The 27,192-nt window shown below is 40.3% G+C and overlaps 1 protein-coding gene across 2 annotated transcripts in view; it reads right to left on the bottom strand.

Moving 5' to 3' along the window:
• LOC108922541 (protein sidekick-1-like) overlaps window positions 1–27,192 on the bottom strand; it is a 376,626-nt gene that overhangs the window by 273,522 nt on the left and 75,912 nt on the right. The window contains exon 2 of one of the 2 annotated variants that reach the window (XM_029250679.1): window positions 7,498–7,575. The exons of the other annotated variant lie outside the window; for it this stretch is intronic. Within the exon in view, the coding sequence (XP_029106512.1) occupies window positions 7,498–7,575 (78 nt within the window). The remainder of the gene's footprint in view (window positions 1–7,497; window positions 7,576–27,192) is intronic. 2 annotated transcript variants of the gene reach the window in all.

Consider the following 27,192-nt stretch of genomic DNA (forward strand, 5'->3'; position numbering starts at 1 on the left):
CAATGATTGTGTTACTGGAGTCGGAGTCAAAATCAAAGGTTTTGGGTACCAACTCCACAGTCCTGTCTGCAACATGACACCTGGCCACATAAATGATATAAACGTGCAATAATAGTCCTTTTTACCTAAGGGTGCAGAAGCATACTGAAATAGAAGACGGTAAGGTGAAATTTGTCAGAACAAGCCAGATTTTGGAGGTGATGTTCACAAAGTCAAAACAATCAGGACCAGCTTGACACAGAACACTGTCAGTTAAACTGCCAAAGAAAAGTCAGTCAAACAGCCATCTGACTTGCCCTGATCTTCAGTTGTGTACACAGCAGACAGCAAGGCAGAAACAGGTATAAACACCATACCCTTTGTTGCCTGTCTGTATGTAGCCTCCTGTCAGGGGTGGCAGGTAGCATAGTGGTTAGAGCTATTGCCTTCAGATCCAAAGGTTGCTGGTCTCAGTCTCACCTACCTTTACACTGTAAGTTGCTTTGTAGAAAAGTGCCAGCTAAACATATTCATGCAGTTTTACATGGACGTTTTATCATAGTATAAATCATATCATATATATCATGTAGTTTTTTCACAGACGTGTTTCCTGTTGGATGTTGAGACAAACTCAGTTTTAAACACCACTTGTGGCAGCATGCCTGTAGAGCAGCCCTCATCTTGGTTAGTCAGCTCATGGCAGCAGGTTCATACTGGTCTGCTTTCCAATGGCTTTCACACAACTGAAATGAACACCAAGACACAAGGCCCACCCTTTCTGGCATGGAGACCAGACCTGAACTACCCTTGTGCACTTTATGACACATTGTTATTGTGGTGTGGAAGGATTTAAAACCTACACTTGCAAACTTAGACACTCATCCAAGTACACAGATAAAAGAATCTACTTAGAAATATTTTTTAGTTTTTTTTCTTCTTCTTCAATTTAGACTGCAAAAAACAATGCCTGAACATGAGATAATAACTTTTTTCTCTGTATCACTTGGATGGGTGAATCTAACATAAAGCAAATTACTTGTCCTTTTCATATTTTTATCAATTTTAAGTGCTGAAACTACTTAGGTTTTCTGTGCATCAGGATGGTTTACTGTTTCATCGTGGACCACATGCTTATATTATTCTAATGTGAGGCAACAATTGCTCAAACATGAGCACAGATGACCCCAAATATGAACTTCCAGGGTCCACCTTTAGTGAACAGCAATTCATAGCAGCTGACCCCATTGACTGGAGCACCACTTGCCAACTCTGCCAAAGGACACTAACTCTGCAGTAATGTCCAGTAATAGACAGACCTATAGCTTTGTCACTGTGTAGTATCCAACAGACACCCAGAACAATCTTACCACTGGTAATTGGTTGGCTTTCTAAAAATCAGTACTGTAGTTAAAAAAGAGAACTATAGCATTGCCTCAATCAATCAATCAATCCAATATGTTGAGTTAAAGATGGTTGACACTGCTGTCTGGGATATGTTTCATCTCCTGAGTCCTTCCCCTCTGCAGGTCAAGATCAGAAGACTACACACTACCCCTCTGTCCAACCCCCACCTCAGTCCATGGATCACTTTACTCTCCAATGGGAGCTCATGCCTCACTGGAAATGAATTTATACCAGAAAATTAGCAAAAACAAACAAGAAGACCTAGGGAAACAAAACTGGCAGTTCTGTTAGTTTCACTAGACATGGCTTTCTTGGGTTGAGCTGGTTATTCTTTGAAGGGAATACAGTCAGTTCACCTATAAGATGCTTTTTCATTGTGCTATTTCAATGTAGTGCAATGAAAAAACACAAGAGCACAAGTGACAGAAAAAAGAGCTTTACAAGTGCAATTTTTCCAATTCTGGAAACTGTAACTGGTTGTATGCATCTCTCGTTTTAGGTTAGATATTGTAGAGCAGTTTGAATGGTATGGTATGGTTCTTCTATAGGTGTGTGTTTTGTCCTAACACCATTTTTCGTGGTCAGTGATGGAGGAACACAGCCATAGTGTTACAGCAGAACTGGCTATTTGGAATTTCCCTGTGACACAAAAACAGGTGACTCCTTTCAGAAGGACCTGGTGTGAGAATAGCCCCCTATCAGCTGCCTTCCTACTGGTTATCTTGTGCCAAAAAAATCCTGGAAGGCACTGATCAAATCAGGTAAAAGGTCTAAACTCCAGCCAAGTGTTTAAGTGCCTCTTCATGTGTATCAGACAATGTTGTTGGCCTCTATGTGTGGAAGAAAACTCCTCTTGGGTGGGAGTTCACCTTACTGGAAATCACTGTGTTGACTTGATCAAGAAATGAGGGGCAGTTATATCTAAGATCATAAAAAAAAGAATGAGAAGAAAGTGTTTCATATTATGTGACAGCTGTTCAAAAACAAGGAACACGTGATGTAATTTGTTTTTCCCCTGCCCATTGAGTTCTGTGCTGAAACCAGCCTAAAAGACTATTAGGTTATATAACTGCATTAAATATAGGTAATACTGATAATAATAGAGGTCATACTGGAAGCTGCATACAGAACTTTATCAGTTTGCATTTCTGAGAAACACAAGGATGTATTGTTCTTTCACAAATCGCTTACCGATGACCAGTGAACTTATTTCACTTTCAATTTGTAATGCAAGCAGAAAGATGGTTAGCCCGATTAAAATGAGGTGAGGAGAAGCAAACTGAAAACTGTAAATGAAGGCAAGTTCCCTGTGGCCCAACCAGCTAAAGATGGTCACACGGTACATCTGCTCAGCTTATCTTGTCATTTGTGTGGAGAAAATTGGTTTCTCACTCTTTTAGAACCTATCCTGTTAATGGCAGAGGTGTAAAACTCCAGTGATTTGATACAAACGCTGCCCTTGAAGTCATTGTGCCGCAGGGCCCTTGTCACACTGGGCAGGCAAAGATATGCAGGACTGACAGTTCTGCCAGTAGAAACTGGACTGGCCACATGGAGAGAAAAGTGGCTGGGGGGAAGGCAGTTAGTACTAATTAACGCTGCAAGGAAAGCAACAAGGCCACTACTGATTTTGTTCAGAGCAGCAGTTCTAAACCGTCGTTCATGAGACCCCTTGTACTTGCTGGATTTTCTGCTAAACTCAAGATGAACTAAGTGAGCTGAACAATTTATTCTCGTCAAATAATTCTTGCTGGCTCTTCAGTTAAACATTTTTGTTAACTTCAAGCTACATTAAAATTAAAGTTAATTAAAAAATCAATAAAAATACATTCTCCCCACAAACCCCTATTCAATGAAGACTGTTGAGTGATTTATCTTATACACATATGCAGAGTTCCTCATCCTGTTATTAACCACTAGAGTAATAGGGATATCAGACAGAAGTTTTAAAAGACCCTCTGTTAGAAATATGTACCAAACTCTTGCTGTGTTTATATTGCATCTGATTGCATTTTGCTGCTAACCAATGACAGCAAACAGACACATGGGTCATTTTGGCTCCAAACAAAAACATTAAAGATAGAATGGTGAAAAAATGCAATTACAAAAAAATTGTGACTGTGCCTATATGTGAATTTTTTTTAAATTCCTATTTTCAAAATATCTGTGTAATGTTACTCAGCATCAAAAGTTTCAAACATGCAAATGACCTGCCTCATCTTTTAACCACATACCACATACCACATACCCCCCACACACACACACACACACACACACACACACATTTTCTGAACCGCTTGTCCCATTCGGGGTCGCGGGGAGCCGGAGCCTAACCCGGCAACACAGGGCGTAAGGCTGGAGGGGGAGGGGACACACCCAGGACGGGACGCCAGTCCGTCGCAAGGCATCCCAAGCGGGACTTGAACCCCAGACCCCCCGGAGAGCAGGATCCGGGTCAACCCACTGCGTCCCCTATTGTAAATTATAGAGCTGTTAAAAAAAAGTGGTAAATCAATAAAATAATGGTGAATCAAATCACAGAGTCATTTGTAATAATGCTTTTCAAAGAACTCGATGCATTTTATCACTTCAAGTTTTAAACTAATAGGTAAGGTTTTCTTTTGCCTTTTCAAGTTCTGTTACCATTTTCTTTAAAACTTTTTGTTTGAGGGATAAGTATTAGTACAGAATACACTCTTACACTGTCACAACTGAGAAGTGCTGCAGAAGCTATACCCCTTGTAGGAGAAGGTTGCTCTCCTTATATGGTGTTCAACATTGCCTAGGCTTACATTTTCAGTTGAAATTTCTGTTATTATAAAGCATATCTCATAAGTATGAGTTGACATTATGCAAATTTTACACTACAAACAATATGTGGTGGTATGCGTGTATTCTCCTAATAAAAGAGCTCGCTATGTGAGGTTAGACTGCATTTCTATGTAAAATAATCATCTGCAGTTACAGATTTTGTAGCAAGAAATAAATAAAAAGGGAATTAAACAGCTTGGTTTAAGGAAGTCAATTTCCAGAGGAACATGAAAAACAACACATTACTGCCAGTGTGTAAAATAATAATTGCCTTATTGAGGTGCAAAATATTGCTTGTGATTTTCAAATCAGCAGCATCTAAGCTTGAGTAACATGTTAGTTCACATGCAGTAATGGGAGGAGCAGTTTGCTTCTGTACTGTGGTTTGTTTGCCATGTGTTCTGGCAGGGGGGGCGTGGTGATGCGGTGGCACGGTGGGTTGGACCGGGTATTGCTCTCTGGTGGGTCTGGGGTTCGAATCCTGCTTGGGGTGCCTTGTGATGGAGTGGCGTCCTGTCCTGAGTGTGTCCCCTCCCCCTCCAGCCTTACACCCTGTGTTGCCGGGTTAGGTTCTGGTTCCCCGTGACCCTGTATGGGACAAGCAGTTCAGAATGTGTATATGTCCTCTGGAGGAGAGTTTCACAGAGAATATCGCCACCTCTCCGTGGCTCCATTGCAAACCCTCGGGGGATGCCAGAAGTGCCCCAATAGCTTATAGTGGGATACCATACCTGATGATTGTGACTTAGTGCAAGTCTTCCCCAATCCAGAATAACTAGGGACACTGGTTGAACAATGAGCACCTTCCACACAGACTACATCAGTGCACACAGAACTTTGAGGTGAAGCTGTCAAGAATGCTGGAAGAGATCTGACATTCCTCATGTATCCCACAAAGCCCAAGAGAAGCCTGCCAGACCTCTGATTGCACCGTAATTAAAAAAGAGAAGAAGTAAACATCCATAGTGGAACCATCTGATGATCTTATTCTCAACCCTGTGGAGCAGCTTCAAACAAATAAGCAATCCAATCTATTCTCCTGAACAGTGAGTTAGAGAGTGACAACTGCGGTGGGCAATAAAACTTTCAGCTGCTCCAGAAAATGCTTGTACCGGGGCCATCAGCAGATTAAGGTTAACACAAACATACTGCCATTCCACGGAACAGACGACAAAAATACACACAGAGGTATTTTCATAGTCTGTCCCTGAGCAGGACAAGGTTACAACTGCAAGGGCTGCTGATTGAATGGGTCAGGGATGAGGCTGCAGATGCAGGACTTGAATGTAACTGTAATGAGAAAAGAAAGCACAGAAATTGTCCCAAGTCGGACAACAAGAATCCCTTCGCATTTTTCAGCACACATCCCAATCTGGTCACTAATAACACAGAGGTCCATACACATGCAGTAAAAAAAATAACTGCAGTGTAGAAATATTAATTCCATACTTGCCAATACCTGAAGGACCCAAAAGTAAGGTTAGCAGAAAGCCACTGCACAGTGTGGCCAACAGAAAACTAATTGGAATTCCAGTAAATAGTACAAGTATGTTCCTCCACACAAGGGGAGTCATCCCACCTCCCCTATACTAATGGCTGCACCAAACGATGGCTTGTGAAGAGGAAACAAAAACCAGGTGTGGTCAGTTAACCTAACACAAAAAAATATCAAAATGGAGACAGAAGAAAGTGATTTTTGAGCTGTTAGGTGGTGGTTTGAAATAGTTTTGGTAGGGTTTTTTATTATTATTATTTACCACCACGAAATGGACCGCTTACCTCTCCAGGACGTACACTGATTAGCCTGTACTTCTGGGATAGGCTCCAGACCACTATGACCCTAACTTGTACAAACAGTTAACAATTGTAACTGAGTGAGAGAGTGACAGTGTTAATATTTACATTTTACGTTATTTTTTTGGAATCTGATATTCTAATTTCGTTATCTAGTTCTGTTACTTGTTTTGTTAATTTATAGTTTGAGCTATAACTGGCATGTTTCCTTTAAGTCGGTACTGGAAATATAGGTGATATGCCACAGTGCCAACGACATACCTATTCAGTTCTCCTCCAAATTCAGTATCTGCAGCTACAAAAAATTAACAAATAATTCCTAGCAAAGTGCAGTTAAATTATGGGAATGGAAGATCTTTGACGGACACTGACAAAGGTCTATTATCCTACTGGCAGAGAGGACAATTAGCTGAAATACATTGTACACCATACATTGTACAAAGAGGGTGAGGAAAAAAATTTTTTATTACACAACAAGAATAAAGTTATTATATCATTCCTATAACAGCTGATCATTTCCATGGAGACACACAGCAGTAACCAAATGAAAAATTCTAATGCATAAATAGTGAATGCTGAAAGAAAGCCCCATCCCAAAAAGGAAAACTTTCATTTTATTTCCTGTGTTCTTAATAGAAAAGTTTGTAGAAAGCAGAGATCTCTCTGTTCAGCCTTGCTATGTTTGGAGACTTTTACAATAAAATGGTTCTGACAGGAGACTGACACTAACACTGACACTGTTATTGTTAAGTGTTCATTTGGTGTACATTTAAGTAACGAAGGCTACGGAAAAGGTACCGCTGAACAAAGGGCTTGAATGTCATGAGGAAAATGGAAGAAAAGGCACAGACACAGAAGAATGATAGTTGGTAGGAGACATACAAGAACGAGTCTGTGAGGAAACCCCTGGGAGCACCGAGAGAGTTCGAGGCCATGTCTAGTCTGTAGCTACTAAAACAGCACCAAAACGCAGCTTCATTTGCTGAGCCAGTACTCTGTTGTCATGCTACTGGAAGCAGTTCAGTAATGGTCTTCCAGCTGTGAAAAGACAGGAATTGAGGTTCTTTGTTATTAGTCCTACTTATGTGCTGCCACAGCCGAATGAACCCTAAACATCTGGTTGCATGGGTTCAGCGGTGTATAATCTATTGTGGTGTGTCAAAATTTAGTAGCCATAGAAACTGTTAAGCATTGTGGGAGAAGCACGCTGTACCAGGCACCAGGTCAGAGGTTATCTGAAAAAGGCAGGCTATGGACACCAAGGGCATGTCATAAAAGGCTGATGGTCCTGCCTTGTCTGGAGCAAGGTCAGTTTAAGGTAAGCTGGATGACAGGGGTTGGATGGTTTGGCTTTAGGGTGAGGGGTTTTGAGAACAAAAGAAGTGGAAAGTAACTAGGCAAAAAAGCGGGAAAACACTGAAACACACCTGTTGTAACACCCTGTAGTGAATTATGTATGAACTTGGCAAATAAAAGCAGGCAATAAAGACTGATCAGGAAGACACCCACCTGGGGCTCTCCCATCGGCCGATGTTGTTGTGAAAGTCTTCATTTGTCTGAGTGTGTTTCTTTCAGTGTTTCCTATCTCTGAAACGGGAAAGAGAAAAATTTCTTCCACACTGTCAGGGATAGTATCCTTGGATAAAAAGTACAGTAGGCAACAGTGATGAAGTGACAACAGTGACTACAAGAAGGCCAGGTATGATTTTCGAAGAGCCATTAGGGCTGTCAAGAGGGAATACAGACTGAGACTGGAGTGTCATTACACTACTGCTGACATCCGGCGCATGTGGCAGGGATTACAGAATATCACAGACTATCGGCGCAGAAGCAGGTGTGAGATCACTGACAGACGCATCACACCTGACAAACTCAACGAATTCTTTGCTCGTTTTGAGGTCTTGAACAAAAACCACCGGGTGTTAAACTGACTGGTGGGAACACACAGAACCCACCACTCACGGTCACATCTGCAGATGTGGCAAAGACTTTTGGGAAAACAAACCCATGGAAATCAGTCGGCCCAGACAACATCCCTGGACACATACTTAGAACCTGCTCATCGGTGCTAGCTGATGTCTTTACGGATATATTCAATTCGTCCCTTGCACAAGCCTCAATTCCCACCTGCTTAAAGAGGACCACTATCCTGCCGCTGCCAAAAAACAAAAAAGCATCCTGCCTCAATGACTACTGACCCGTTGCACTGACTCCAATAGTGATGAAGTGCTTCGAAAGAATCGTCATGAGGTACATCCAGACCATCACTCCGGACACTCTGGACCCTCTCCATTTCGCATACAGACGGAACAGATCCACAGAGGACGCCATCAGCACAGCAATACACACTGCCCTCACCCACCTGGAAAACAAGGACAGCTATGTCCGAATTCAACACAGTAATACCTTCGAAGCTCATCAACAAGATTCACAATCTTGGTGTGCCACCCACCCTCTGCAACTGGGTTCTGGACTTTCTAATGGGCAGACCCCAGTCCGTTAGAATGGGGAACCACATATCCAGGTCAATAACCATAAACATAGGAACTCCGCAGGGCTGCGTGCTGAGCCCCATACTCTACACACTCTTCACTCATGATTGTGTGGCCTCCCAGAACAACACCAACATCATCAAATTTGCTGATGGCACGACAGACATTGGACTGATAGTGGGGGGCGATGAGTCGGCATACAGGAGGGAAGTGGCTGACCTAGTAGAGTGGTGCCACGACAGCAATCACTCCCTCAATGTCAACAAAACAAAGGAGTTGATAATAGATCCACGGAGAAGGAGGGAGCAACACTCATCACTGCATATTGGTGAGACAGTGGTGGAGAGGGTGAGCAGCTTCAGATTCCTGGGTGTTCACATTACTGAAGATCTCACTTGGTCTCACAACACAACACATCTGGTCAAGAAATCACGTCAGCATCTGCATTTCTTGAGAAGGCTGAGGAAATTTGGCATGCCAAGCCAGAACCTCAGAAGCTTCTATAGGTGTGCAATCAAGAGCGTCCTCACCAGCTCTGTCACAGTGTGGTTTGGAGGCTGTACAGTACAGGATCATAAGGTGTTACAGCGAGTGGTGAAAGCTGCTCAAACCATCACTGCAACATCCTTACCATCACTGGAGAGCCTGTATTAGGCCAGAACCATCAGGAGAGCCATTAACATCATCAAGGACAATAGTCATCCCCAGCACAGCCTTTTCACACCCTTACCATCAGGCAGACGCTACAGAAGTGTTAAAGCCAGAACCTCAAGGTTGAAAAACAGTTTTTACCCACAGGCCATCAGGCTTGTGAATGGCACCCATCCACTGCCTCTCCACCCATCACAGCAGACACAGTTCACCCTCTGAGCCTGAGAGGTGTCAACTACCCCCCATTCCTCCTACACACACATACACATCCACAACGCCAATAACATCAGAGACCACAGACTACCTCCACATACCTTGCGTACACAAATACACACCCCCCCTTCAACTGCGAATAGACCCAATCTGCCTCTGCAGGACTTTGCACATGTATGACTTCCATGTTTACATTGCGCACTGCACATTTTATATACGTATATAACCTCGTTTCTTGGATTTTTGCACTAATAGTAATTTTTGTAAATTTGTGATTTATGCCTTGTGTTTTCCTTGTCTTTTTCTTTCCTTAGGTCCTTATAATTTATGTCATAGGCTGCTGAGAGGATTCACAGAGTAAGAATCTCATTGTATGGTGTAACGAACTGTTTACTGTACACATAACAATAAACTCTTGAATGAATAAAGCACAATACCAGTAAGCCTTGCAAAGAACACTGCATCAGTACCCTAGGCAGCACCTAAGAGGAAAATAGGGGTTTGCCCCAGAACTTTGAGTCAAGAGCACATCTGCATCCTTCTGATCAGAAAAGGAGCTTGCAAAAGCTAGTGTAACTACAACTAAATGAAACGTATATACATACAAAGGCAGAACTATCATATGAGCTATTGTAATAGCTTCTCCTTGCTATGGGTGGCAGCTGAGCCCATGGAGATGATTGCTCATTAACTTCTAAAGAACTATCCCATCTCAGTGGGATGTTTGCAATTCTTTTTGTGCGGTGATCTTCATATTCCTTGTCAGTCTGATTCCCATGTTGAATCACTGCAATAAACACCCAGAATGAACACTGAAGACAACTTCACTGACATACTTTATGAAACCAATATAGAAGATATAGACCTATCCACTGCCCACGGTAACAGGTCTTGATGAGAATGCAAGGATGCTAAACTTGGATTTAACCTCAGAAGTGTGTGAATGCGAGTGTATGCACTACATGTATTTTTGTATACAAAAAATACTGACATTACCACCATTCACTCACCATTACAATAGAGTAACTCTCAACAACCCAGAACAATCATGTTGAAAAAATATTTTTCTGCTGTCTGATATATTCAAAGAGCAACAAATTGTAAAAAGCCATGGAATGATTCAACAGACATGGTGTTGCCCAAAAGACTTGACTAAGCAGTTTCTGACAAGATATTGAAAAAAATGTCCTGTGTACTTGCTGCAATCTGCCTCACAAATCCATAAGTGTCACTAGAAAGTATTCACTAATATTCATTTATACTTTTGTCTAACTGAATCTCTTGGTTGATCAAGGTGTTTACAAGTACATTACCATTTTGTTTTCCAATGAGTGTTAATGAGATCTACAATATGTTACATTTTTGGGTAACTTCTTTCTTACACTCAAATAAAAACATATATAAGAACATAATATGTAAATAAAATATACCTATTATAAATATTATGTATATAAAAATGAAATTACTGTTTGACGGCAGGGTTTTGCATGGAAACTTAATTTTATGTTGGACAGAAAATCAAATACAAGATGAAAGTCATCATCTTCAGGGTGTTCCATAAATCTTTAAAAGTCAGTATATGATTCAGCCAAATAATTAACCTACCTGGGAATAAAATGTTATTCTCTAACAATTTCAAAGCCTAGTTATTCTGTATTTCACAATTGCACAAAATGTAAATTTACAGTTCAGGTTCTTGTCGTCACCCTTAAATGTGTTCTGCTTTCACGACTGTAAGCCTGCATGTGTTTCCATGTAAACTATTAACACGAAAAACTTGCACACTGACAAAAGCCACATTAATACAATACTCTGTCTTGCATCTTCACCATCATGGGCGCACATGCCTCTTGTCTTTATATGCGGTGACTTTCTCCCGTCTTTTGGGCTCTTCTTGAAGAGTCTTTGCTCTCTCACTTGCATGCCTGGAGCTGTCAAACACGTTTAAAACAAAACGGAAGGTGCACTTTGGCAAACAGCTGGGCCCGTGCTCTTCCTGCCTCGCAAAGTACTGTGGATCACCTGATAAACAAACTGGTTCCGCCACAATCCGACTTGAAACTACTACACTTCCCTTGAGAACCAATAAATCCTACATCGCCCCCTGCCCCCAATTTCTAAATCTACCATCCCTTTACAGGCACCTATGATTTCTGCCACATCACTGTGCTGACATGTTTATGAAGAACTGAAGGAAAAAATGATCAAGTCTTCCTATGCAGATCTCCAAAAATTCCAGCTGAAGTTGAAGTGTTTTTCAAAGGCTTTTTCTCAACTGTCTGAATACTGTATGAGTGGCTGAATGATGAAATCGTTGCACACGGCTCCAGCTGCCCTGTGTGATCTACAGCACTTGCAAAGCTTTACACAACTTTTAGCCCCTTCTCTTGCAGAGACAATAGTGAAGACAACCTCACAATGACTCTGTAATGCACAAAAGACCTTTTTTAGACTGGCAATTCAAGGATTCAGCTTAACATGAAAGATCTACCACTAAGGATATGAATTTATTGATGGCACCATTTGTTACTCCCTGTGAAACTTCAGTTCCTGTGGGACTCAAATAAAGATTATTCTTGTGCACCTTTATTGATCTCTTAGCTTAACCTCAGCAGCTTTTAACATCTCTGTTAATCTCTGCCAGTGGGTTCGAAAGGCGATGCACATGCCTGCAATCAAAATGTAAATGCTGAACTCACTGCTTTCAATGACAGGCCCAAGATTTTCAGCACAATGCCATCTCCTTGGAAAAAATAAATAAATTGTTGTTCCCCTGATTTCAACATGAACTGTATTTGTGTGTGGGTGTAAATGACTGCTCTGTGACACACTAACATTTTTAAGCTCTGTCTGTTGCTGCTGCTGCACCTACACCTGCTGCTTATAAAGCTACACATCATCATCCCTAAATAGATGTATTTAAATAAAATTGTAAAAATATAGCTGCAACTAATAATTACATTGGCCTCTTACCAACATCACATTTTACAACTGCCCAGAACATTCAAAATGGTGCAAATATTTGAAAAGGCATATTAATTCTAAACTTACGCAAAAAAATCAGAAAAATTCAATTCAATTCAATTTATTTTTATAGCGCGCTCTTCTCACGCAGTGACACAGAGCACTATATCACAGGCAAAAGTGACATTGTTTCATAACAATTTTTACAGACCACAGTCCAAGACTTCATTTAAACTAAATTACTAAACTACTTGATTTTTTTTACCCTTTTCAGTAAACTTCACTAACAAAAATCCAGCTGTTAAATAGATTGAACTTTTAACAGTTGATGGAATTTCAAACATAAAAATCAGCACATCACTATTTACATTAACATTGAGTTGTTACTTTTTTCCAATGAAATTTACAATATTAAGCTACTTACAATTATTTATCAGAGCAACTTCAGTAGAGCAATTTAGGGTAAGTACATTGATCAAGAGTAGTGCAATTGGAGGTGGGATCCAAAGCTGTGACCTTTGGGTTCAAAAGCAGCAGCTCTAACCCCTACAGTACCGCCTGCCCCTACACAAGGGAAATATTTCTAATAATGTATTTTTAAAAATCTGAACATACTGTACCTGTACATGCAGTGTGTATATATTGTATAGTGTACAACATAAGGTGAGTGCACACTTCTTGCAATCACAAAACACCCAACCTGCCAATCAGAAAATAGTGAGGGAGAAAAAAAAAAAAAACCCATGCAACATCATTTTTAGTGGAACTCCACTGGTGCCCTGATTAAATCTCAGGTTCTGAAGCACCACAGGCCAGCACTCTATTACAGCCGAACTCTCGAGCATTGATTAGGCACAGGCTGCAGAAGAAGTAGAGAGGTTAACTCCTCAGCCTGCGCTGTGGAGCAAGTGTAGATTAGTGTAAAGTCAGACAAGGCCGCAGCGGAGAGTCAAACTCCAGGCAATTGTGTAGGGCTCAGCGGCACATTCTGGAGAGCTCAAAATCCCAGTACAGATAGTGCCACCTGAGACGAATTCAGTGCAGAGAATGAATAAATGTCCCGTCTCCGAGAAATACGTTTACGGGGGGACATTAATTTACAGCACAGCTCATGTTTTCCTTTTTTGATTATTACATGTTGGTATTACAACCAGCACTTATCGTGTTGCTCCATGTGGTTAAAAACCCATTATAGATTCGGAGGTTTAAAGGCATGTTATGTAAAGATTTGTAATCAGAAACCACATTTTCCACTTGGTCCTGCCAAAGTTGAAGTAAATCACAAATAGTAGAGGATTTGCAAGGGATTATACTTAAAAATAAGCCACTTGAAAACCATGCAGAATGTTTAATAATGTTTTTGGTCAAATCTCCAACTGGCTTTAACTCAGGTTAACTTGAAAATATCGGCAATAAAAAAAAAAAAAAAAACAAATCTACAAAAAAGTAATTAAATAATCATACGTAGCCAGACTGATTCTTTGGTCCTTAGGCAAACATGAAGTTATACGATGAATGTCATTATTACGTGCTCATTGATCAAGGGCCTTGAACATACACTAAAGAGTACGAAAATGCAGTCGCTGTATTGTAACAACCCGCGTTACCGAGAGTTTGAGCAGGAAAAGCTGAACTAGCTGAATTGTGGGAAAAATGGAATTAAGTGTTCAACTACTGGGGGGGACTTATGGGGAATGTAAGAAGGTGACTGTGTTTGGCAGTAGGAAAAGAAAAAAGCCAGAGGGGCGCTAAGCAGGCTGGGATGGCTGGCTTGAGGCACAGGTCCTTGAGGAAACGGAGTCCTTGGACTGAGAGCATTATTTCCTTGTGTGTTCCAATAAATGCCTTCAATGAATATTGTCTGTGCGTCCTTTTTTGCCCCATCTGAACCCAGAGCGCAGTGCGTTACAGTATATTACCTTGATCTACCTACAGGAGAAAGTAGGCCATAAAGCAGCAGGTCCTCCTCTCAACAAGGCCTTGGGGTGAAGTTAGAGAACAACTGGGTTTGTATGTTTTAAGCACTGAGGACAAAGTGGCTCCATTGAGATGTAATTTACACTCCAGCATACTCTTCTACTTTTTACCCTGGGTGCCATCACATCCACTGATATGAAGCACAAAGTTTACTACATTCCTTTCCACAGATGACAGTTAAAAAAGTTACCTTTTTGCAGCCAGATAATAAATGTCTTATTACTAAACCTGCTCATATAATGCAATATGTCCAAAATCCAGAGGTATAAACATTATCCTGTGAAGTGACCTCTTCACATCTCTAAATGTAAACACACAATCCAAAATCTCTCTTACACACATATACGCACTTTGTCAGAGAAACATCCACCACGCAGCAAAATTGTAAAGAAATACCGTCATTAAAGTGGCTGAGAGTGGTGCCAACCACTTGTTTATTCAAACTCGAAAGACAGACGGACACAAATAAAGATCAACCCATGAAAAGAGGACAGCAAAAGAAGCAGGAAAAACAAACTGTTAGATATGTTTAAAGTGACAGCACAATCCCCAGTTATTGGAAAGACTGGTATCCCCAAATAACTGCATAATGAACCCAGCTTCGTACTGTCTACATTAAAGTTTTAAAAGCTTCCTGCTCAGTTACACAAGTTTAACCACCCTCACACTGCAAATGAAGCACCCATGTCCTTCAACTAGTAGCCTGAACAATTTCTTAAAAAATGAATGATAGTAATTATTGAGCCATTTATTATTTAATGTGTGTTGCTTATTAGCAAGTGTCCTGCAGGCAATGTCAGTTACACATACACAGAAATGTGTGCTGTCTGTATATGTATCACGAAAAGAAAGACAGAAAACTGATGTTGAGTTAGTATTTCCCATCTCAGGACAGTCTTAATTTCAGACTGACATGGTAATGAAGCTATTAAGGTGACCTACAGGAAGTGTCCTGATTTTATTTATTTTTTTTATTTGAGCAGAAAAGAACAATAACACCGAATACAGTACCATACAAACACGAGTTCATATAGCATTTCTCAACTATATCAAAAAGTGAAACAAGCGGTGTATTACAACATACTTAGTAACATACTATTAAATCTAATTTTAAGTGTTCAAAAGCATGACTCTTTCCTGACAATTTTTATCTGCGAATGTAGTAACAAACCAATATGATAATTAAAACTGATTTTTTTAATTATTATTATTTTCAATGGGAATAAAATTTATTAACACACACACACACACACACACATACATTTTCAGAACCGCTTGTCCCATACGGGGTCACGGGAGCCTACCCGGTAACACAGGGCATAAGGCCAGAGGGAGAGGGGACACACCCAGGACGGGACGCCAGTCCGTCGCAAGGCACCCCAAGCGGGACTCGAACCGCAGACCCACAGAAGAGCAGGACCCGGTCCAACCCACTGCGCCACCGCGCCTCCATTTATTAACACATCAATTTTTTTTTAGATTATATTAATGTTTGCCTCATTTTAAATATACGATTGCAGTTCAATCCAATGAGGTTAAACCAGGGGACATAACAAAAATACATGTTGAAGGGTTTGAGGGTGGGGGGTGCGGTGGCGCAGTGGGTTGGACCAGGTCCTGCTCTCCAGTGGGTCTGGGGTTCGAGTCCTGCTTAGGGTGCCTTGCGATGGACTGGCGTCCCGTCCTGGGTGTGTCCCCTCCCCCTCCAGCCTTCTGCCCTGTGTTGCCAGGTAGGCTCTGGTTCCCTGCGACCCCGTATGGGACAAGTGGTTCTGAAAGTGTGTGTGTGTGTGTGTGTGTGGTTTTAGGGCCACCTTCAAAAAAGCAAATTTAGCTATATTCACCTTAAATTGTTTCACAACAAGGGTTTGTATTGGGTGGATTTGATGGAGTAATTTATATGAAACCTCCTTAACATAATTAGTTATACAACACTTATTGGGAATCATCCAAATTTTTTAAAAATCAGTCTGCTTCATAAGGAAGAGCCTTTCTCCAGCAGGTCTGCCTCACTGGTACCACAGATTCTGTCATCAGAACTTGTCCGCATCCAAACTGTGAAATGAAATGATGAACACTACCTACCAGTAATCACGCCCCCCCCACCCCATACATACCCTGTCTTCCTGTAACATTACAAATAGATTGAATAAGCAAAGGAAATAATTTCAAATGAAGATACAAGTCAGGCTGACATTTGTGTGCTACAAGAAGCCCATTGTGAAATACCTTAGATGGACCTTCTTGAATTTTTCAAATAGCAAGCGGCATCTGTGCTGAAGATTGGTTCAGGAGAGTTATTCAAAACTCCACTGTTTCAGGACATACTTTAACACAAACACAGTGTTTATCAATAAGCACAAAAGCTCTTCAGGGACACAAAGCCATTGTATATGTGTGTATGTGTGGGTGGAGGGTACGTGTAAATTGAGATTCAACATTAAATATCAATTTTTAAAAAGGCAGCAAGCATAGATTAGACCTGAAGGTCCCCTGAATCTTGCTTCCTCTGAACTACCAATATTTATATTAAGAAAAAATGAGGAAAATGTCTTTTTTTCCTAGATAATTGGAAAATAGCCATGAGTTTCAGGATTAAAGCATGTTTACTGACTCACCAAAAGCCTTAAAACACACCACGTTGAATTTTGCTGTCAAAGACCATATTGAGATAATAATATGTTCGAACAACCTAACTAGCACTATGACAGGAGGTCGTGGATGCAGTGGGCTTTTCCCTCACAGCCACCAAGGTGGTGCAGGTGTGCAGCAGGATGAAGCAAGTGATATTTTTTATTTATTGTAATCTGCACTAAACAAGGGTTTCACGAAGGAATGCAAAATTAGCATAGCTACCATAGAAACAGTGTAACACTAAAAATTCTAAAACTAAATAAACAAAAAAAAAACTTCGTTAAAAAAATAAACTAAATAAGCGAAAAAACTCATAAAGTACGAGAATCCACTTGAAAAGACTCCTTACAACTGACCCTGTTCAGAACTTTCCCACATTTTCTCTCGAACTTTATCAGAACGTACCAATGCTAAACATTTTTGCTATCAATCATATAGTGAAATGTACTCAATGAGAACATACTTATTCATATTCGTCATTATATAATATTATTATTAGTCCACTGCACAATATTTCCCCCAAAACATATAAGCAAAGTAACAAAGTAAATCTCTTTAATATTTGATTACCCCATAAATTTTTGTACCTCCCATTCTTGCACAAAGCACACACGGGTCCACAAAAGCAGGCCGATAGCAGGTGCCCATTCATGTGACGTTATGGCCGCAGACTCAAACACGAAAACACAATGTTTTGTGAATTTACATGCCAAATTTTACATTGTTAAAAATCCAGGTGCATTGCTTTCTTGCAGAAATAAAGAGAATTTAAAGTAAACTCTAACCCTAACCCCAGTGCAGGTGTAAGATAATTCATTGATGCCCATTAACTGATCGATGTATGTATATGTATGCTTGTCAATATGTACGTGAATGATACTCATTTATATACTGTATATGTGTGTTTCTCTATGTAATCTTATATTTCGATCATTATGGACAATTCTATTCATCTGTTTTCTTTTTATTTGTATTTTTTCTTTTTTCCCTCTTATTTTTGAATGGACTAGTCAATAATTTGCCAAATGTTGTATCTTGAAACTTCTGCTTTGATATTGACCGTTTGTCCTAGTTAGTTATTTGATATAATAAAATACATCTTAAATGGAATAAGATCATAGCTGTTGATATTACTCCCGCTTGACTGGAAATGTTCTTGTTCTAAATAAAAACACCAACACCAAAATACAGATGAAACAAAACCAAAACACCCCGGTAGATGCAGCAGGTAGACAGGAACATGGACAGACAGAGCCCTCTTTAACTAAAAATACAGATTGGTTATATAAAACAAATAAACTGGTATATGTGTGTGTGTGTAAATGCATGTCACGCTTTCCCAAACATTGCCGGTGTGTGCACCCAAAGCGCAATGATGGTCATGGCGGTCTGGCCGAGTCTACACCTGACATCCCTCTGTCACAAGTGCATCCATTGCACAAGGGCTACAAGTAAAGCAAATATCCATAAATGTATGTGTCACAGGGGGTGTGGTGGTGCAGTGGGTTGGACCGGGTCCTGATGTCTGGTGGGTCTGGGGTTCGAGTCCCGCTTGGGGTGCCTTGCGACGGACTGGTGTCCCATCCTGGGCGTGTCCCCTCCGGCCTTACGCCCTGAGTTGCGTATGGGACAAGCAGTTCAGAAAGTGTGTGTGTCACTTACCAGAGGTTCAGTTTCCCAGAGCCAGGACTAACAAAAGTATTATAAAGAGCAGTGGTTCAAAGAGGATGATGCCAGGAAGCTGTGTGCAGAAGACAGACCTGCCTTGAACCTTGTCAGACAGAACAGGTCTATATTTACCTGGAGGCAGATCACCGCAGGCCAATGGACTTTCAATAGCCAGCAGGAAAACTGCACGTGGAATTGTGTAGATACAGAATATCCATCTAAGCCTTACAGGCTTCTGATGGATAATGTAAAGTAAGCAGAAATTTCATTTTAAATTAAATGAATGTGCATCGAATCAAATTCCCAACTGTATGAAGGCAGCTTGAGTTAACTCTCATTTCATGTAAATGGTGCTTGAACGAACAGCACAAAATCCAAATTAAGTCCACACATCCCAAGTAATTTCCAGAACAGCATAAAGACTATTTAATAGAAAGGAAATCTTGTGTGTTACATTTATTCAAAAATGGGCAAACTAGATTTATTTAGAATATATCACCCCGAAAGGCATGCCTGAACTTTCATTTTGCACCTTGTTTATTTTCAGAGTTGGTACGCCTGTTGGAAATTTCTTTTGTTTGAGAAGTGCATTTTAATTATGAAACTTTCGTTTACCACCACTCGTCAAACAGTGGAAGGTTGCTCCATTCCTGAAGCTCTCTAACAGAGTCCGCTGCTTCTCCAAATACATGCCCCCGCCACACACACACACAATCTTTAGGAGGGATTATTTTTAATGAGCCTGTAATGTAAATTTCTACCACTTTCACCCTCAACAATGTACTTTACACATCACAGTGCGCACAACGAAGAACACACAATCACAGGAAAACATGCCTGACATGTCTACTGTACTATTTGTTGTAATGTAATGTAACAATTGTATTTTTCTGGGTATTATTTATTGAAATTGTTTAAATTTCTATGTTTATACCTAAGTGTCAGTCCTTTATATTATTGTTTTCTTTTACTGTCTTACTGGCCTACTGTATTTTTTTTAAATTGTTTAATCGTCTGTTTTTAAACATACGTGCTTTTGTTTTATATTGTTGTTTTATGTGGTTGTATAAAGAACTCAGGGAATAACACTATAATTTTGTCTTAAGTTCAATTCAGTTCAGTTCAACATACAGCCTCGAACAGCTGACAACACAGCTGACCTTATACGAAAAACACACAAATTGGCTATAAGGAACCACGTTTAGAAGGACTTTATGGAAACATTAAACTTGGACAGTATCTCTAAAACTTAATAACCAAAAAGATATGAAGCACGTTATAAACACTTTGTATTCCTCCAGTCAAGAGCGGTGTCATAGCGTGATAGTGTCCTCTTGCTCAAGAGGGTAAAAGGTCTGTGCACCAAGCTTGTAAAACATGGACGCACTCCACCTGAGTCACTGCATTTACCAATTTGTTCAGAAGACTAAAACCTGGGGCAGTACAGTAATTCACTAGGGCTGTGCATTTTGCTTTGAGTAAGTGCAGCTGAATTTACAACCAGCAGCTAGACAATCCAACGCACCCAGGTGCTGGCTCTGCCTGGGCTGAGATTCTGCCTCATACCTGCTTGATTTGCAAAAAAAAAAAAAAAGGCCTCCATGTGCTGTAGCCCTTTTTATTGAGTAAAGCGCCAAGATGAATGCAGAGCTGTACACATGAATAGACGTGAAATGACTTATTTTACCACTATTAGGTAAATGGCAGACTTGAGAAATGTAATTTTCCTAATGATGGCCAGGTTAATGGTGCAGTGTTTGGGGGGGGGGCTTCGTACAATCTGAGCAGCATCTGGGGGCCTTTTTAGGGCCCTTCAGAAGTTACACATCTCCTTAATATCTGCTGCTCTCAAAGAGCATCCAGTCTGACAGCATCACTGCCACTGGGATGCCACTTCGGGGTGGAGTCCACCACTATGATGGCTTTGAGATTTTACACAGTCCAGAGAGTAGTGCATGGAGCTGTCGTAACTAGATGGCTAACAATGGTGACCACTGAATATGGGACAGGACCTGTCTTGTATGCTGAGTCCCACCTGCTACACCCAAAACGCCCAAAACACCCAACAGTCCCAATGATGACCTTTCCGAGTTCCGCCAACTTACTTAAGCACTGTGTCATAAATAATTTAGCATACTAGTCGTTGCAAAGCCAGGGACCAAGAGTATTTCTTTGATCCCACATTCTGAAATTAAATCTCATTGCAATAATGGCACTCAGCTTCAGGAAAATAAGAGCTGAAGATTGTGAAAATATGTACTGTAATTGCTGGGTACACATAGGAGAAGAAAATAAAAGGCACAGACTAAAGCATTCTTATGATTCACCGAAACCCGAGAGGAGCTAATTAGTTGACATTACGCTCTGCAACAATAATATTCCAACAAAGCCATCAATCATCACCATGACAGGAAGCAATTTAGTTCTTCTTGTTTTCACCTTCCTGGTGCCAGGACCTGTCAATTATTGTGGTGTCAGTGCAGAAACAATGCATTATTAAAACATAACATACTAATACAATTGTGTCACACTGAAAATGGCACTGGAAGTACCCAAGAATAGCATTCGCAAGACCCATTTGTTTCCAGAAGATCAAGTTAACGTCCGGAACCTATGGAGCAAGGATGGTTTAAAGAGAGAATGAACACGGCAGCCCAGTGGTCACGTCACACCATCTCTGCAAAAAATTTGCCTTCTTCACTTTGTCTGTGTCCATTCTGTTCTCCCACTGCTTCTCATCTGCCATTTTTTTCCTAACCCACATGGCCACTGTCCACACTGTCACTCTGCCTTACCCCTCTCCTTTTCCCTCCCTTATCTCCAGCATCCTTGTTGTGACCTGTCTGCAAGGTGAACGTGACTTTCTCTCTCATCCCCAAAGCTCATGTCTGCCTAGAAACTTGATTTAAGAGTTACGGATAAGCAGAGGACTGGATAGAAAAGGATGCCTCTCATTTTGGCCTACACCTCAGGTGAAACCCAGAGTCCACCAACAGTACAGTAAGGTGGGTTGTTGTATTATATAGATGTTATGCAGTATTTTTGTGATTTTTGGAATGTATTATTATTTTTCCCCATTAAAAAAAAAAAAATTCTGTAACGGATTGGTTTTGTAAATCAAGGGATACCTATATATACTTGTGGTTCATGTAATAAAATTTTCATGTGCTCTTGTAAACAAACTATATCCTGTGTGAACTTTTCTGCTTTAGTACAAACCCTCACTCCTTCTAAGAAACTCCTATCAGACAGTAGAATGAGAGAACTGGGCAGGTCCCTGAGGCAGGTACAGACAGGCTATGGGTCACTTTACTGCTGTACCACACAGTACTTTGGAAAACAGTGCAGCCACACTCAGGAACACTGGAACACACTGGAACTCTGGTATGGGTAACGGGGCCTGGATCGGGATCCCGACTGATACATTGTACAGGGAGAAAGTTGAAGAAGATCAGTGATGAAGTGACACGTGCAGGTGTGTTTTTGGTACCTCTTTCCTCCACTGTCATGTGCCACATCTCTTTTTGCTCCTCTGTTCTTCACTGACACCCATTGTTCCAGTACCACATTATCTGCTCCTAAATTACTGTGGTCTACAGCAGAATCCCTAGTGCTTGCAGACAACTGCACATCTGCCCTCTCAAGATACCCTCTTCTATCAGTGCTTCTCTAGAGTGTAACACACCACAAAATCACCACACCGGCGCGAGTTTGCCTATAAGCACCTTCTTCTCATGCCTACGTTCAGGTCATTGACCACCACCCAGCTTCTTCCCATTTGAAGAAAAACCTTGTGCTTCTCTATATCAGAATCATTTGATTGATCCCAGTCATTACAACTTTAAGGCTGGACTCCAAACCAATGAGGACCTGCTTCTGATCATGAGCAGTTCAAGCAGTTCTTATCTCAGAAAGAGTTTACAATTACTGTCCAGGCCTCAGTCCGCATGGTCAGTGCTGCTTCATCTTGGACAACTTTCGAGAAGAGTTCTGTAGGTTTGGAGTACATTTTTATTAGCATCTGACACTTAACACTTTGGGTAAGGGGACTTACTATGCACACAACAGCATCTGCTATCACAGACCTGTCCTTCCCTTGCCTACATTGATGTATGGGTTTCTAACCTGTACCCAATCAAAGTTTTTTGAAAAGGTCACTCGATCGTGATTTGATTTGAACAAACACGAGAGACCCAACATGACCCAAATCATACACATTAATCTGCAGATTTTACAGTTTATTTCCCATATTACAGAAAAAAAGGTCTTTTGAGTTTTAAATATATTTGTGTGTAAAAATGGAAAAAAAAAAAAAAAACATGTATTTTGTTAGGGTGAAATCAATGCACCGTTAGTCTGTTCGCATTCCATTTTGAGCTCAGGCTCCACAAGGACCTCTCTTCTTCTTCATAAACCTAAAAGTACCACATATTTTCTGCAGTGCGTTTATGTAATCTTGTCTGCATGTTGTTATGCACTAGTACCTTTGAGCAGGCAGCATATGCGTATGATTCATCCATACACATCCAGACTTGCTCCTCATCACTGACAGATGCCTTCAGCATGAAACAGAAAAGAGCATTACTTATTACATGTTGAAAACATCTATCTATACTGATGTAACCGAGCGTTCTTGTCGGGTCCGCCTGGACACTTAGGGCTCCAGAAAATAACAAACGCTACCCGTCCAGGTTGGTTTCCAACACCTTCAAAGTCTTTATTGGATGCCACATGTGTATAACTTACAAGAAGACTTGCTGATGCACTCCAGTGCGCATGTACAGAGTCCAGCCTATAGCAAACCCCGAGGGGAGAAAAGATTCATCATACACACATATGCACCACTAGTAAACAGTCTCCTAGTGTCACCACATCCAAAATTAAATGTTTTACACTGACATGCAGTTCCATTGATATAGGTGGATATTTTACTGCAACACTTGGGAGTAAGTACTCTACTTAATAGCAAAACAGAGGGCCCCTTCTTGGCACTTGAACACACAAACTTCCAGTAACATTTGTGCCCTCAAGGTTCATGCTGCAGAATGTCTCCATCTGTACTCCCTTGCTTTGACCGTAGTGTACCCTTTAAACTGTACCGAACCCAGAAATTTACTACAGTGCTCATTTACCTTCTGTAACTGTAACCCCCTTACATGCAGCCATTACACTTTCAAGTTATTATAAGATTATTGTAATTATTGTTCTTCTGCTGTGAGGATAATACTAGTACTACTTTTTCATTGTACATTGTCATTTGTGCTCTTTATATTACATACATTATACATTTAGCTGTGTAACTGACATATTTAAGTAAGCCTTAAGCCGTCTTTGTACGTTTCATTACACTGCAGCCACAATGCAGCTATTGCAAGCTTGAAATGAACATTTTTGTGCCAAAGTTTTTGGCATATTTGCTATTTTCAGCTAAAAAATAATATCACGTTGAGTGTTAAAAGTGGTTGTTTTAGTTTCAGCTGGTAAACTGAATTTTAAAGCCTTAACGCAAATCTGCATCAGTCACAAAATGAGCACGTTTGGCCCGTGTATGGTCCGTGTACATTGCGTTCTTTCATTTTTTGATTCGAAACTGAAAAACAAAATGCTAATTACGATGCATAAAATTCGTTTTTAGTTTTAAAAATTAAAAAGAAATAATGAATTAACTATGTTTAGAAACCATTTTTGCTCAAAATATAAATTATTTAAAATATGCCTCATTTATAATTTGTTATAAATGAATTTGTAAACTAATTGAAACTGCGCATAATCCATCAGTGGCTTCATCGAACATTCTGGCTTCGCTCCGAGTTATTCATAAGGTAATATGGATCACGAGTTGCTTTTCAAAAGCAGCAAGAGAGTGACAGTAAGGGAAAATCGGCAGGATTTATTTTTCAGGTGCTACTTCTTAAGAATCTTATTACTAATTAGGTGCACGTGTTAAAAGCACAGCGAAGTAATAGGTTCCAGTTCTAGGTTAGGCTACTTGTTAAATTGGAAATATTGTGCATTTAGGGCATTCATCATATTCGCTATTGTGAGATTTTGATTTCTACACTTTGTATGATCAAACAAAAAGAGAAAATTAATAAATCCTTTTTTTTCAGTGTGTGTGCTCAGAAACAATCAAAAGCTGTTTTTCTCATTTTTCTGCTTTCAATATTAAAGAAAAAAAATAATTTTAAAAAAACGGAGGCATCGTAATTCGCATTTTGTTTTTCAATTTCAAATTAAAAAAAAAAAAAAAAAAAAAAAAAAACCTAATGAACGGAATGTACATGGACCACATTTGCACAGATGCAATTCTTTTTTGTAAACAGTTCTTTTGTTAAAAAAATTGATATATTATTCCAAATTGTGGTCCAGGTTTCAAATACAGAAGAGAAAGTTTTCCTGCCCCTCCCCTCCATACGTCAGCAGCTGTACAACTGAGGTTCAAGTGTTAAAAAACTTTTTGTATTGATATAAAGTGCATACTGGCCATTGCCACCGACTAGCAAACAGCATAGATGTGGATCTCATTTAAACGTGCCCACCATGTAATCACCACGCTTTCCTTGAGCTTCTGGAGAGATAGAAGCCTAGATTGCACTGCAAACTGCCAAGCAGCAAGCTTAAGTGTCCAATCAGATCAGCAATGCATGATTCAGGAGTCCAGTGCCAGTCAAAAACCTTAAATACGTTTTCCACTGAACGGAGGTGGCTCTATCAGACGGCCCTTATCTCATGTGAACATGGCTGTTGAAAAACATTTGCTCATACTCAAATCTCTGCACACACGGACGTATCTCCCAGATATGCCATCAGGGTTTATTTTAAGGAAAATATCCGTACAAAAATGCACCTTTTCTAATAAAATCAGTCTCAACTGATTTAAACTGGTCCGACGCTGGTGAACAACCTTTAAAAAGCCTTACAGCAAATACAATGAATAGCTGTACTTCCATCTTGTATGCTCAAAATATACAGCAAATCACAACAAGGAAGAGAACATTATTTCTGAATCTATTACTGATTGTTAGGATTATTTCACAGCCAAAGGAACCTTGAATCCCCATTGTCTGTGGAAGGGACACACTTGTACAGAGCCTCCCTACTCTGTCCATGCTCTTTAACAAATGGTCATTTTTCCAAACCATGAGAGAACTGCATTCTGATTATATGCATGAAGGAGCACTCTGGTGGTTATGTGTCATATCTTGTCATTTATTTTTTTCTCAGTCTTCAGGCACCAAAATACATTTGATACACAATTTGTGAGGGATCTCATCTGAGGAAAAGGATTATTCTGCAGGCTTGTGGGTATGAAGCAAGACTTTATTGAAGCTTCAGAGGGAAGCTGGGCCCCATCATCAAATGCATGAGACATCATAAAGTACAATATAAAGATACAATATCTTAGCTTTTATACAACATACAAATATCAGCATCAAAAAAGTTGCTTAATGGTCTCATAGCAAACTGGGACCCGGCTGGGCAAGTAATGAGGTGAATGTGATGTTGGTTGTGGATCCAAAAAGATGCCCTTTACGTACAGATGCAAATGTCTCAACAAAGACTACAGACTTAAGAGTTTCAGTAGTATACAACTACAACTGCAAAAGTCTTAATAGCAATATTCTTCATTCCCTTTTTTATCTCTTATCTTCCTTTTTTCCTTCACCTCTAAACTGAAGCAACTGTATACCATAGGCTCTGCCCTCAGTCATTCCACTGCAAGTTATAACACTAACAATTATCCACCTGCCATTTAAAACACACCAGAATATCACAGCATTTTACAAAGTATTTCATACTTTCCTTAACTTAATTCAAGTAGTATGAAACGTAAAATGTATCCGCTTCCAACTATTCCTGTTTTACCATGTTGGCCATAGATCCCATTTTCAATCAAGAAAAAGCATGTGTTTTTTTCTCCTTGTAAAAACAGGTTTCTGAACACAATATGCATATTATGTTACACAGCATTACATACTTTCCATAACATTCTCTTTGCTTTTATGCATTTCTTACAAACAACAGAACCTTCTATACATATGTGGAGCAACTGCTCCGTCGCAGCAAGACCAAGGGTGATGTTCCAACACCAGCAGTAAGGAAGTGAATTCTGTGCAAATCTGCTTTGATACAGAACCAGCAACCATGGTCTAACCTTGTTACTGAAGGCAATATGAATGTGTGATGTATATTAACACATCACTCCACAGCACTATGGTAACCATGCAACCATCCTGTGGCGTTCCTTGTGACCCGCTGAAAGTGAACCGCTAGAATGACTCAGACTAAATTGGACAGGTAGGAAGAATTTATTTATTACTGCTGTTTTTTATGCATGTTTCAGACGAAGGCTACCTACCAACACCTCAAAGTCAACATGTGAACATCAACGTTGCCACGCCCATGCCATCGCGAGGATAGGATGCACCTGGACCAAGCAAGATAAAAGGGAGAAGTCTAACTGAGACAAATGCGGAACTTGATTCGCCGACCCGACCAGCGTCCGTGCTTGCACAAACCTGCTCCTTACTCTCCTCCTCATCCCCTGTCCATAACCCGACGTCCTCTCCCGTGACCCCTTCCTTCCTGTGGTTTCTCGATCTGT

Source organism: Scleropages formosus, chromosome 3, assembly GCF_900964775.1.
Source record: "Scleropages formosus chromosome 3, fSclFor1.1, whole genome shotgun sequence".
Classification (NCBI taxonomy): domain Eukaryota; kingdom Metazoa; phylum Chordata; class Actinopteri; order Osteoglossiformes; family Osteoglossidae; genus Scleropages; species Scleropages formosus.